Raw genomic sequence first — 14,236 nt, 5'->3', positions numbered from 1 at the left:
TTAATCGGGGAAAAAAAAGAGTGCGGAACTCTATGTACTTTGTCTTGCTTATTATTAATCTATTGTATGGCAGATACGTTCAAAAAGGCAGATATATCCAGTTGTTAGTTTGCCTTCGATATTCTGTGAAATATCTATTTAATTAAAATTAAATAAAATAGGTAATTTTTTAATATTCTTACAAGCTAAGTTTTACCTAGATAAATAATTTATAGTGTAATTTTATTTATATTATTAAGTATTGAAATTCATTAGTAAACTGTTTGTTAAACCAAAATTAAGTTTTATTTCAAATAAGTTGATTTGATTTTTTAAAAAAATATTTATGTTATGGATTGAAAATATAGCTTTATAGGTAACATTGTCACTAAAAACATTACCATATGGACCCCTTCAGAATGATTAAATTGGTTTAATAATTAAATCAAATCAAATTGTTCAACAAACTATAAATAGGTAAACTAATTTTTGTTATTAAATTATATTACTGTAAATTTTAATGATACTGTTCATTGTCGAAATAAATAAAATTATTGTTACAATTATGCAGATCTGATTTTGTTAACTACAATTAGATACAACTTAAATTAATGAACCCCTTAAATAGAATAACACAATAGTATAGTAATTTACAATGCAGTGTTGTTTTAACTATTTGATAACCTAATTTTACGGGTCATTGTATTTGTTAACCAGAAAAGTTGTATAATACTAATTTATATAGTTACATTGACAACAAAAGACAATCATTTGACATTTTGTTTAGTACATCGACATACTTAATTCATCTTAGTCAATTTATTTATTATATTACCTACATTAAAAAACCATGTATTTTTTTAAAGTCTATATAAAAGTCAGGAACAGATTGTTTAAGTGTACCTACGATTTACAAATTATTAATCTTGAAATTATATCTTTTAAGTTATTCATTTATTGATTAGTCTAAGTTGCCAATGTAAATTAAATATCAAACAAATATATGTACATTTGAATTTTATGCTTATGAATAAATTATAATCAACTGAGCGCAAGTAATAGCGTAGAAACTAACCAGTTTGATGAATTGGCTTATAACAATTAAAAAAAAAACAACTAGTTTAACCAGACGTTACCGTCATAATAAATCGTTAGTATCATAATAAAAATTTCAACATTTCAAAACTCAACATAAGCTTGGAGAAATGCAATAAAAATTCCAATGCAAGACTTTAATATTATATGATAAAAGGCTATTTAAAATAGTGAGATTTCAAGGTCATTAATGTTTTTTTTAAGATTAATTGTAAATAAAAATACAATGTTTACAATAATTGTTACTGGCTCAGATTGATTATAGATAACATTAAAATATTTGAAAAATATATATATATATAATTTGATTGTTTTATAATCAAATATATAATATAAGATATATGACCATTTTATGTTTTATTAAATAATTCATATAAAAGGTATGTGAAAAAACAGAACAATTAAAATTACTAGAACTTGTAGTTAAAAATCAATGAGTTGCTTTTGAGCTTTTTGAAAATAAATGAATTAGAAATAAAAATAATTTATGATGAAAAATATGTTTTCACTAGTAAAAAAGTTATACCACAGTATATTATATTACACAGCTAACATTTATTTATTTACTAGTACTCTCATACATTATACTCTTTTATAAATACAGTGTCAAATAATTCTAAGTTGACAAACTCGAAACATGTAGAATTTAGTTTCTCAGGTTAAAACCGTAAATTAAACATTGTTGTCATCTTTAATTTTTTTTTTGTGGCTACCAAGTGTAAATTGGCTAGTATTGCATAGATACCTGAAATATTAGTAACGAAATGCTACGTCGTCCCACACAGCTTCATAACAAAAGATGCACACTTAATACGTTCAACTCTGAGTCACTACCGCGTCGAAATCGATTAAGTCGCAACACACTGGCATTTTTAGAACAAAACAATATACAATCTATGTGTCTTTGATCCGTAGTCAAGATTTATACAAGAATCGACAACGTTAGGATTTCAAAAATAAAACACTAGAAATCACCAATAGATACTGGATAAACGGTAAAGTACAATTTCAATATTTCAAAAAACTCGTCACAGATCACAACTAACATACAAGCAAAATGAACACCGATAGATAACACGGAAAATCCAGTTTCAGAAAAGAAAGAGTTATCAACTGATAACAACCGTTGGACGTTTACATCACAATCAGCCGCCATCGGTGATTTTTATCTTATCAAATAATTTATTTTTTTGAAATAACGCATAATAAATAAAATGGGTACGTCGAATGTCATTTTTTAGAAGAAATAACCCCATATCTATTCTCTAACCAATGTCTGCTGGTGTTTTTGGTCGACTGCGGACTTAACATGAGACATGATATAATTAAGTTAGTTAGCAAGGTGGATTTATAGAATATAGATCCAACTTGTTAGTTGGGTAACCTGACAGCTTAGTTATATCATAGTTCTTATGGAAGAACAATAGCAGCAATTTTGTAAAAAATTTTTATTTCAATTCATTAAATAAAATCATGACTGAGGAGTTAGCACATAACCGCAGGTATGTTCTTCGTTTTATACATATTATGCTTACTACTATGTACATCCTGTGAAATTGTTTTATTAGTTTGTTAAATATTCATTTTACAGCGTTGTAGGCAAAAGTTTTGAGTATTACGAAAACATCTTCAAGTCTGGAAAAATAGAAGATGAAATTGCAAGAATGAAATATGGCCATTTAAAGTTTGCAATCGATCAAAAACTAATTTCTGATAAAGAGTTATATAATAATAATACAAGTAATAACCAATTATTATACAGACCGCACACGCTCCAAGATTTCGTCAAACTGTTAAAACAACATGAACCTCTCGGTAACGAAGCCAGTGCCAAAGTTGCTGAACAACTTAAAAAACTCCAATTACAAGTACAAAATAATATTGAAGTTAAGACCAATGAAGAAAACTCTAACCAAACAAACAGTAGCAATCCAGTTAGGTTCGATGAATTTAAAAATAATAGTGAAACATCAGTTAAAACTAATTTGACTACGTCTAAAAAAAGACGCAGAAAAAAGAAAAAAACTAATGGTCATAATCAAACTAGTTTAGAGGCCGAAAATACAAATAACTGTGAAAACTATATAAATGATGGTCAGAATGTAAAATCACAAGAAGATGTACCTAAGAAGAAAGTACAAATATTTATAAGGCGCCCGGCTAAAATATAAAATGGGTGTTTTGTTTCTTTGATTTAAGTACATTTAACAAAACAAAAAGATATGGTAATAATAACAAAAAAAAACAAAATTTAATTAACTGTTTTTAATTCTTAATTTTAATAAAACATTTATTGAATATTCAATGGGTTTGGTTTTCTTTATTAGCAGTGCTTGTCATCCATGTGATACTTAAAATGGCTATATTCAACGTTTCTTAACTACAGTTATTTATAGTATATTACTTGATGTGTTTAACAACTAGCCCACCATACCAAGTCATACAGACCAAATCTCTTGAAAATTACTCGGGCTAGGTCTGTTAAAAAATATTAAGTATTTGATAATTGAGGGATGCATTTTCAATATGTTAATTAATACAACAAAATATTTGGTCCAACAGACCAAATCTACAATGGGATTCAAAAAGATTTATCTCTCAGAAAATCTGCATGACTACATTTTTCAAAAATACAACTTCATAATTAATTTGCTGTGAAATTTTCACAACTTAGCAACATAGCCATAATATTATGTCTGCTTAGCAACGGCCAAGGGCGTTTTTATCAACACTTCATTCTTCTTATCATTCTGGTATAGATTTACTAAGCGATAGATAGGTTAAATCTGTTCTGTAGTATATTGGACAATTATTTTATTATATTTAATCAAACTGTTATTATTATTGTTTTTAAAATTATATAATAATTTTATTTAACTTGTTAGTCGCTATGTCACTGAACATTTTCTCTTATTAATTTTGCTATAAATCAATATGACAGAACTTGCAAACCGAGAACTTGTAACCAAAGTCAAAACTTCGCTTGGTAAATTTATTAGTAAACCTCAACTCACGGAGAAATTATTGAGTAAACCACCGTTTAAATTTCTTCACGATATAATTACAAATGTAAGTTTTATTATATTATAATAATAATCGCAGAACTTCTAAGATAATGTTATCCACCTTTTTAATTTTACAGGTAATTCGCAACACTGGTTATCTGTCAGGAGTATTTAATGATGAAGAATTAAAATCCCAAAATGTATCCACGAAAGATACAAAAATAAAATTCTTGAATAAATTAATTAAGTTTCTTCGTAAGTGAAAGGAATTGTGTAATTTCTAAATTATAACAACAGAAAGAATAAATAGCATATTGTTTTTTTAGAATCTGGTACAAATGAAACAATTACGGCAAAGCCTTCCAAAATTGTTGCCGGCCTCGAGGTTACAAAGACATTAGAGTTATTACTGGCAATAGTAAATGGAATAGAGACAAAAGTAAATTAAGCTATTAAAAATTTTAATAGGTTTAAAATAAAATGAATATGTTAAAACTTGAATGGGTTTAAATATAAATATGATAACCTTTTGGATGCGTCCATAATAATAATGTGATGATGTTTCGAACCCATTGCAGAGTCCATCTTTAGAGTCACCATTCCACATTGCAGTAGTCCGAACATAGGCGTAATTTCAATTTTTAACTCGGGGGGGGGGGGCTGAAATTTTTTTTTAAATATACATATAAGTAAATATATTTTTGTAATTTAAAATTGTATGCATTACCTAATTTTTTTGGTGGAGCTATGTCAAACATTAGGGGGACTAAGCCCACCCTAGCCCCTCGTATTTGTGCCTATGGGTCCGAAACATCAGTACATAAACAAGAATACATTCGGATGTTATCAATTTAAAATTTATATAATAAACTACTATCTACCATTATGAATTTAATAAATTTTGTAATAACCGCTGTGTTATTGTTTTCTAGAAACAATCTGTTAAAGAATCTTGTCAATCGACTACAAAACCAAAACTCAAAGAACCAGTCAAAAGCAATATAAAAAATAATAATAAACCTAAAATATTGGAAAAAACCCTTTTGACAGAAAAAAAACTTAAAGATAGTTTAGACGGTCATTTGGAAAATGTGCAAAAGAGCATCGACAATACCTCATTAAAAGTTGACGATGAATCAAAAAGTAAAACAACCGATACCACTGTAAAACCTGAAATAGGTGAAAAATGTCTAGAAGTCAAAGCAGAAGAAGAGGAAAATAACTCTGTTAAGAAAAAGTAAGACATAAAAAATTATATCCTAATATTAGGTAAACAGAAACAATAATATTTTTAATACAAAAAATACAATTTTTCCTTTTTGTGTTCCTAATTATTGTCATTTTCCGATTAACCCCATTTTACAATACTTAGTTCAATATCGGATACAGATAGTCTATATTCGGTGGTTTAGTGGATCACAGCATGTATCAATGTCTTTTTTTTCTATGTATGTATGTACTCATAACATGTGTTAGAGCCTAGGTACACAGTTGTGCATTAACCTTTAATAAATTTAAATTAAGTACTTTAATATTTTTATTTAATACAATCAAAACTGTTGAACACTATGTCTTGACCTTTAGTTCTTTTCGGACTTTAAGTTTAAAAGCTGGGCTCAGAAATGAGAAATGAAGACAACATTTATTTTGGGTAAAAGTATTTATGCATACACTATTTACATGACTTGAGGTTACTCCCACCTGGATGTCTTGACTAGTTTTCATGACTAGTGGGAGTAACCTCAAGTAATATAAATAGTGTAAATATAATAATACCCCACTCAAGCTTCAATAATTTTTTAAGTATTTATGCAATTTTCTTGGTTTTTGCCTGTACCTATATTACCATAACGTTTTTCATATTTTTAAAATGGTTGCTCCTATTGTAATACAAAATAATATTTTAAAAATGATTTGCTTCAATTCAATGCAATTTCTAGTTTAAAGTTATTTATTTAAATAAATTAAATTTAAATAACTATAAAGCTTTGAGTACTTTTTAATTTTAATTTTAGCTTTGAATACTTTGTGAAAAAAAATGTTTGCTATGTTTCAACCAATCAATCTTATCACAACTCATGAGTGCTGGCTTTTTCTATAATATTCATAATTCATAATTTTTAGAGAAATCACCAATGGGAAGCTACTATTGGACAGTAAGCCTGAACATGAAAAACTGACACCTGAAAACGATGCTGAAGACATTCAACTTCGAAAACTAAACGAATCGACCAATATCAGTAGACCATCAAGACCGAAAAGCTCCAGACCTCCGGCTCCTAATAGACGATTACATTCCAGTACCTTATCTGAGTATGTAAATTTAAAAAAAAAAAATATCATATATAAATATGGTTTTTAAAACTAATTTTTTTAGAATTCCCAAGTATTCAGACAACTTTTTTTCAAAAAATGATGACAAGTTAAATGATATAGATGATAATATTGTTACAATCGAACTAGTAAATGATGCAAAACTTTCAAATGATATTAACCTTCAAGTAAAATTCAACAAACATTTTTAATAAAATGTGTATTCACTTCTTTTTTTAACAAGTTTATTTATTTTAGGTTGATGATCAAGGTCATCTTGTTTCACAAATACTTCATACGCAAGAAGAGTTTGACACAAAAAAAAAACCTGATCCTACTAAAGTTGTAAGTTTTTATAAATTCTAGAAACAAATCGGGTTAAAAGAAATAATCTCTTACCAATTTTTCAACAATCCTAAACCACATTTTTCAAAATCAATTTTGTATTGCTACAGTTTTTTAAAACTAAAAACTGTTATTCAATAAACTTTTACAGGAATGGGAAGGAAAACATGTCAAGGACAAAGAAGTATTAGCTAAAGAAATGAGCACTGTTAAACAGTACATTCAGGCTATTACCAAATCTGCTAATCCGTTAAGTAAACTTGTGAACAACATGCAAGAAAACATTGATCAAATGAACCGAGAATTGAGTTATTGGAAAAATTTTAACCAGCAAACCAATGAAAAACTAGAATCCGCACAACGGTATTACTATTAAAACAATTTAATTTGTCATCTGTATTAAAATTGTCATTCATTTCATTTTAAACTGTTTACTGTGTTTCATATGTAATAGTATTGCTGAAGAAAAGATCAATCCAATGTTTTTTCTATTAGAAAAACTGAAAACCGATATTAATGAAGAAATGGAAATGACAGATTACGCTAAAGCTAATATTATTAAAAACAAAGCTCGTATTAACTATTTGATTTCAGAGCGATTTACAATGAAAAAATAATTATTTTTTGTACCGAAAGTATTTTGTCATGTTGATGTATTAATAACATCTTAAGAGCAAGGCTAACTCTAGTCATAATTATAAATGTATAATAGACAATTAAATAATTTAGTTAATAAACCTAAAACACAATATGGAAGTTAAATAAAAAAATTTATGTGGTAATAATAGACAATTAAAAAAAATGTCTATACATACTACTTTTTACATATTGCTGTATATTACATTTATTTTGTGCAAACAATCCGTCCTTATTTTATAAACTTGTAATTGATAAGGTAGAAAATTAAATTTCAAATATTTATATAACTTCTTTTTAAAATGTATTAGGTTGGTTTTTTTCCCATAAACTTTAATCTGCAGCTAACTATTAAGTGTTTTCATATTTTTTGACTCATCAAATAAAGTTCAATTTATTTTTAGTTATATAAATTAATATTTTAATTTTGATTTGAAACGGAGAAAGTACTGATTTTACAATTATTGGTGCGATTTTTTTTCATATTTGATGATATTTCTCAATTTGCTGGACTGAAATCATTATGTAGCAAGTTCATAGATAAAAAATGTGGTTTATAAGGTCAAAAACAAATTATTATAATTTAAAAGTGTTATTAACACTTTCAGTTTTAATAATTTAATGATCTCCCCATCCTAATTATACCCACATGGTACCACTATGTTGGCTTTATTTTTTATTTGAGATAAAAATATAAATTTAACCTGGACTCCTAATATTAAGTAAAAAAGAATTATACACAACTTATACTAAATTAACTCAAAAAATATGTTTGTATTTAGAATAAATGATGTATTCATGACATCCCAACAAAAATCTAACAGTGAATAAAGGCCAAGTTCCAGACCCCCTGCCAAAAATATCAGCCTATCAAAATAGTGATATCTACATAGTGACCAAGTCTGCTATTTCTTTAGTTTATAACCAAACTTTACTTCTACTTTCATCAAGTTTACCAACAAATTATATTAAAACTTGTTGATCACGGAAACGGCTTCTGACTAGTCTGTGAGGTAAGCTTTTCGGACCAGATGCGGTCCTATTTAGCACGTCTCACATGTTCATCGTACACTGTATAAGGACTGTAATCGAAAACAACCCAGCAGGAAAACGACCATTGGAAAGACTTCGCTTGAGATGGGAGGACTGTTTTGTTTAAGATGTAGGAAGAATAGAAGCTGGATTGCAATGGAGGAATATATACTTGGAGGGCTGGTCTTAAAGGCCGTTACCCCGTTTAAATATAAATATATGTAGAAACACTAGTCTTTTCAAATTAGCAATAACTCATTATAGTTAATTGTTAAGTATTTGTAGATATAACAATGGCTAGTTTAAACGTTTACTGCAAAACTTAGTGTTAACTAGAATAAAAACAAGTGTAAAGAAACGACTTGAAGACTAAACTAGCAGAAATTCGTAAATCGAAGCGTGTGACTGTGTGTTACATATTTTACCGACACGAAATATAATTAAAGAAATAAAAAACAATGTATTTTGGAAGAAAATGTGTTCTATATTAACTGCAAATGTATAGAAGATAGATCACGTGACCCGACGTATGTATTATGACCAAAATGAGACGATCCGTAGTAATGAAAGAAAAATAATAAGAGAAGATACGAAAATTAACTGTCTCAAATTTCAAGTTTAGATCTTTGATATAGGGCTATGCTCACAATTGTAATTGTGTATCGTCGGATTTTCAGATGTCTGTTTAAAGCAATTAAAGCCTGAGATAAGTATTACAAATTATGGAAGCTAACCTACCGAAAAAGTATAGTTTGGTTTGAGAAACTTCCAATCGCGTCTTCAATGTGCTACTAAAATGATAATTAATAATTTACTTAGCAACCGGCAACAAATCAAATTATTTATTTATTATATTTGCGATAGGTCGTTAAGGTCTTGTAATATACCATAGACAATATTAAAACGGTTATTATGAAAAAATAATTAATATTTATTGATCGGTTGAAAAATGAACAATTATGAAAATTTGTATTGTATGTAAGAATAACTCTATGGCAATTGCATATTAGAATGGAAACACTATCTTTTAATTTATACTCTTAAATAGGTGCATTATAAAATGATGTTAACACAAAGAGTCTGTCAATCACTTCGATAGATAAATGATAATTAATAATAATGTCATCTAGTTATATCAAAAAAAATACTTATTATGTATCTAAAAATATTACCCTCATCAAATAAAAGCTAAACGGATAAGAATAATTATTGACCAATTATACCAACTATTGGTCCCCGTCTAATAAATTAAAAAGAATATCTAACTAATGAACAAAAAAGTAGAAAATATTTTTTCATGCTTAAAATATAAAATAGTTACTATGAAGTTTTAGGTATCTAATCACAAAAAAAAAAAAAAATTGCAAGTTGTAAGACTTCCAAATTCTAAACAAAAATTGTAAATTAAATTTGAAGTATATTGTATTTTAATATTATGATTTTGAACTTATTTAGTGAAAAAGTGGACTAGCAAATTCTTGCGTGTTATAACAATTAATTTGACATCATTTTTGGATCTCTGGCACAACTTGGATGGTCTAATATTATTACTTAACCAATAACAACCTCATGATAATTTTTTTTTATCAACGTTTTATTATTTTTTTTTCCTGTATTTTAGTTATTATATTATTATTTATTTGATTTCTTTACTATTAGAAGACATTTGTTTTGTATATGATTTCGTTTTATTTCTATAAGAAGACGAATGTTTAATCTATTAAATTAATAACTTATATGTGTCAGTGAAGTAATAAAGTATATTCTAACAGGTTACACTCACGCACAGAAGTTCTAAAGCGGGTTTGACCCCTAGTCCTTACAGCCTACTCCACTGTGCCCTGTCTGAGATTTCTCTCCTTACACGATACCGAGAGACCTGGATGAAGCAGTTGCCAGTCTACCACCTCCAGTCAAGTTCCGGGGCATAGACTTGGATTACTGGCTACCTAGTAACCTAAAGCCCAGCGCTCCATCGCCGTCATTCCTTTGGTTTTTCACTTGGCTCCCAGTTTAATTCAGGGATGGTTAGACTCCTTATCAATCATTGGTCAGACCGCGACACATCCAAATCGCTACAGTATTTGGCACTCTGTAACCGTTAGATGTTATACTTCCATCGACAGAGTCGCTAGTCTTCTAGGAGACAACGCGCCTCGACTAAATATATGATTGATAATACTGATATGAACACAATAGGTGTTTAATTAATTGTTGACAAATTAATCCCTAACAATCTAAACATTAGATGCATAAGATTCTTCAATGAACCGTTGTATTGAGTTTATATACATTATTCAATGCATTATTTATTTACGTTAATAAATCGTTTTGCAACTAGGTACTTGTTTTACTCGAGATAAGATTATACATAAATATGCATATAACCTTATTAATGTTAAAATGGAACATTTCTTTTTTATGTGAACTATTCTATCGGAACTGGGCTATACTGATTGTCCCAACTGTATACAGTAAAATTATTCAATCATCAGCAATGTTATATTACAAATTAGTCTTTTAATGTTAAAGGCTCTTCATCAATGTTTAAAAAATTCTTAATTACCGCCAATGTCCTTATATCACTCTTTTGTTCTTCTTAATTAAGCATTATCACTATGATTCTTATTTAAATCTTAGGAACCACATCTATAAAAATCTGTTATAAATAAAAAGTTCTCAAGTGTTGATATACATTTATCATAGGTTATCTGAATATTATATTATATTGAATATTGACACATATAAGCTTTAAAAACTAAAAATATACATCTTCAAAAAAACATAACGTGTGTTCTTGTATAAAATAACAAGTTAAAATTAGTTAACGATAAGTACTACAAAGTACAAGTTCATAATATGTAAATTAATAAAATTAAGATGTCCTTTATTTTTACAATTATATTTTTTTAAGTATGTGCCCACAGAAATATGTATTAGATTAAAACTTATCATGATTCATCAAATTTTATGTTATAAAACTAAATCTCATATAATAATCATTACAATAATATAATGCCTACTGCAAATGTGATATTTTAGGTAATTTTGTAACAAATTATTAGGTACCTAAATTTATAGAATTATAGATATTAGAAATACGTTTTATTGATACATATTATATTGAAAGTATGCGAAAATACCAATTATTGTTGTTATCATATTATATATTTTATATAATTGTACACTGTATTCAATTTAAAAAAAAATTCTCCTCAAAGAAAAATCTGAAAATGTTGAGACACATCCAAACGTAAAATTTACCGTACATATCTGTACAAATGAATATAACAGTTGATATTTTTTTAACATAAACTTTTAAATATTTAATAATAACCGTAACAAATTAAATATAATTTATCATACAACTAAAAAAAAGGAATCGATATGATCACAAACATACTTTTTAATTGGCTAGATCTTGCTAAAATAGTAAAAACATTCAACACAACAATTTTTGTGCTCATTAAAAAATGTTACATTTCTGTAAGGTTCTTAGTAGGTAATGTTTTTTTTTATATAGTCATATTTAGATGTCATGCACCTAAAAGAAACAGAAAATATATTCTTAATATATTCGCTAGTTAATGTACAATTACATTTTTTATCACAGAGAAAACATTTCTTCTTCTTTTTGTTCCAGACGTTGTCTCGAAGTCATTAACTTTTTATTCTGTGTTACAATTATTGGTATATCATCAGAATCAGACGACGGACCCTGTATTCTACGCATTGATAACCGCTGCCGGGTGAACAGTACTTGTTCTTCTGGACAATAGCTAAATTTAAAAAAAAATGTATAAATATTTTATAGGTATCAACTGTTTCTTTTCAATATCTTATAACAAACCTGGGCACTATTTAATAAAAAATTCAAATAATAGATAATTTTTTATTTTTATTTTAACCAAATCAAACCTAGGGGTTTGTTTTCCAAATAACAAGAAGCAAATATCTAATTAAAAAGTATTTTCATTTTGTGTATACAATTATTTTGTAATTGAAATAATTCAATTTCAAATAATTTTTTTTTAAATATATTTTCTATTTGACACTAACCTGTTATTTTAAATAAAAATTAATTTGATAATATCAGATTAGATAATATAATGTTCGATACATTTATATTTGTACAAATCAAAAAATATTTAAATATATATTAAATTTTTAACACAAATAATTTTATAACAAATTGTAGTTAAGTTTGAACAAAAAATGATTTAAATGAAAAATGGAATAATACATTTAAATAAAATGTACTTGTCTACTTCAAAAAAATTATCATACATTATAGTACACACATAGATATTATGTAGTAATTTTAAAACAAATTATTTAAATAATAATAAATGAATAATTAAAATTATAATAAATAAAAATTATTTTAGCAATTATTATTTTTATTTAGGCACTTTAACATTTTTTCCCTACTCGTGCCACATCAAATCATAGTTTTAAATGTATTTGCAACTATAAATATTTATTTAAACTATAATACGTTAATTTATATATAAAATCCAATAAAATTGATATTAGTAATAATACATTAACCAGCTAGCTTAAGCTTATTTTATTATTTTATACTTTAAATTAGTTTTAACTTTTAATTACTGGAAATAGGAGTCAAATAGACATAAAATCAGCCCTGACAATTAAAAAAAACAAAAACATAACTTACGGACTCTTATCCTGACTGTTGATCACTTGAGCTCTTGCGCTGGCAATTTTACTATCTATCTTGTTTAAAAAGTTATTACAATCGTCTAGACAATGTTCGTCTAACGTTGAAAGACTGGACGATGATTTCATTTGCTTGTCGTTAAGACAGTTTCCATTTTCACCGTTTGTGTTTCCAGTAGGTACGTACAAATGTTCTCTCAAAAACAAACTGTCGTTGGCAAATAACCGGTTGGCTTTCCTTATTTGTTCGGTCTTTCAGGCAAAATAAAATTGTTCATATGAATACTTTAACATAATATATGATTATGTACTTACCGTACATCCATACTTCAGAGCCAGTCCTTGCAGAGTATCAGTTTCGATAACAACATGTTTGACATAATGAGTGTTGGGCAAAAAGTTTGACTTGCTGTTGATACTTCCATACTTTCTCAAAGGTTTTGTATTATCACGGATACTAACTCTTTCGTCCATTGGTTCGGGTTATGACCATCGAGATAAATGTTGCATACTGTGATGTGACAATTGCGTAATGGTGCAAATTGTAATATTATATCAAAACAATGCTCAAAATATACTAACGCTACATATGCGAATTATACAATAATAATAATGCCACTGGTTATTTTTTTTTAATTCAAGTACGGATTACTAAAATAATATAATGTAACAGATTACTCACACATATCAATATATCGTGTACCGTTAGAGTACCGTAGTCGGTTTCGAATGCGGAATGAAAATATGATCCTCCACTACTCTAAAATCATATTATTCTGATTTCACTCCCGCCAATTACTATGGAAAACACAAAAATACGGGAAAATATTGCATACGAAGAAAGACACAAAATTTGTGTAACATTGCGTGCAGCGTGTGACTGTACCCAACCACCTCTCTAAATCTTATCTCACAACTTCTCCTCTCTCTCTTCCCTCGCTAGTCGCTAGCCATTTTACTCTTAATTCCTCTCAAATTAAATCCTTGTTAGCTGTTGTTACCGCAAAATCGACTCATCTTCAATAGCTTTCGTTTTGTGGGGGATATGAGATATCACAAAACCTTGTCTTATAATCAAATTTCAACCAAGATTATAACCACCTTGACTTTAACCACAGATAATACAATATCGTATTTTATTATCTATGGCC

General features: G+C 27.6%; 4 protein-coding genes across 5 annotated transcripts in view; 2 read left to right on the top strand and 2 right to left on the bottom strand.

The window, feature by feature from the left end:
* Nucleotides 1–2,139, bottom strand: part of LOC126839206 (segmentation protein cap'n'collar) — an 83,213-nt gene extending 81,074 nt beyond the window's left edge. Inside the window, exon 1 of the mRNA XM_050574386.1 lies at nt 1,820–2,139. The gene's annotated coding sequence lies outside the window, so the exon portion shown is untranslated. The remainder of the gene's footprint in view (nt 1–1,819) is intronic.
* LOC126839966 (uncharacterized) lies at nt 1,944–4,128 on the top strand. Its single transcript, XM_050575468.1, has 3 exons — nt 1,944–2,576; nt 2,666–3,299; nt 4,016–4,128. Exons 1-2 carry the CDS (start codon nt 2,548–2,550, stop codon nt 3,243–3,245), a joined length of 609 nt encoding a protein of 202 aa, XP_050431425.1. The 5' UTR covers nt 1,944–2,547; the 3' UTR covers nt 3,246–3,299; nt 4,016–4,128.
* On the top strand, nt 3,350–7,507 carry LOC126839449 (TRAF3-interacting protein 1). The gene is made up of 9 exons (XM_050574810.1): nt 3,350–4,143; nt 4,217–4,334; nt 4,406–4,518; nt 5,012–5,316; nt 6,204–6,392; nt 6,457–6,580; nt 6,651–6,737; nt 6,889–7,100; nt 7,192–7,507. The coding sequence occupies exons 1-9, from the start codon at nt 4,009–4,011 to the stop codon at nt 7,352–7,354; spliced, it is 1,446 nt and encodes a 481-aa protein (XP_050430767.1). The 5' UTR covers nt 3,350–4,008; the 3' UTR covers nt 7,355–7,507.
* Nucleotides 7,508–11,596: 4,089 nt separating this feature from the next.
* Nucleotides 11,597–14,142, bottom strand: LOC126840047 (lysM and putative peptidoglycan-binding domain-containing protein 2-like). Of its 2 annotated transcripts, XM_050575635.1 has the most exons (4): nt 13,768–14,142; nt 13,401–13,596; nt 13,084–13,337; nt 11,597–12,184 (listed from the first exon to the last, which is right to left on the bottom strand). In XM_050575635.1, the coding sequence occupies exons 2-4, from the start codon at nt 13,557–13,559 to the stop codon at nt 12,013–12,015; spliced, it is 585 nt and encodes a 194-aa protein (XP_050431592.1). In that variant the 5' UTR covers nt 13,560–13,596; nt 13,768–14,142; the 3' UTR covers nt 11,597–12,012. The 2 variants fall into 2 exon arrangements, with proteins under 2 accessions (XP_050431592.1, XP_050431522.1); XM_050575565.1 differs by having other exon boundaries at nt 13,401–14,142.
* Nucleotides 14,143–14,236: the final 94 nt, after the last annotated feature.

Source organism: Adelges cooleyi, unplaced genomic scaffold, assembly GCF_023614345.1.
Source record: "Adelges cooleyi isolate 19-005CV unplaced genomic scaffold, UGA_ACOO_1.1 ACOO_flye_CR_arks_rails_tigmint_CR_PRNA_1, whole genome shotgun sequence".
Classification (NCBI taxonomy): domain Eukaryota; kingdom Metazoa; phylum Arthropoda; class Insecta; order Hemiptera; family Adelgidae; genus Adelges; species Adelges cooleyi.
Note: the sequence above shows the minus strand (reverse complement) of the source record. Positions and strands in the feature narration are given on the sequence as shown.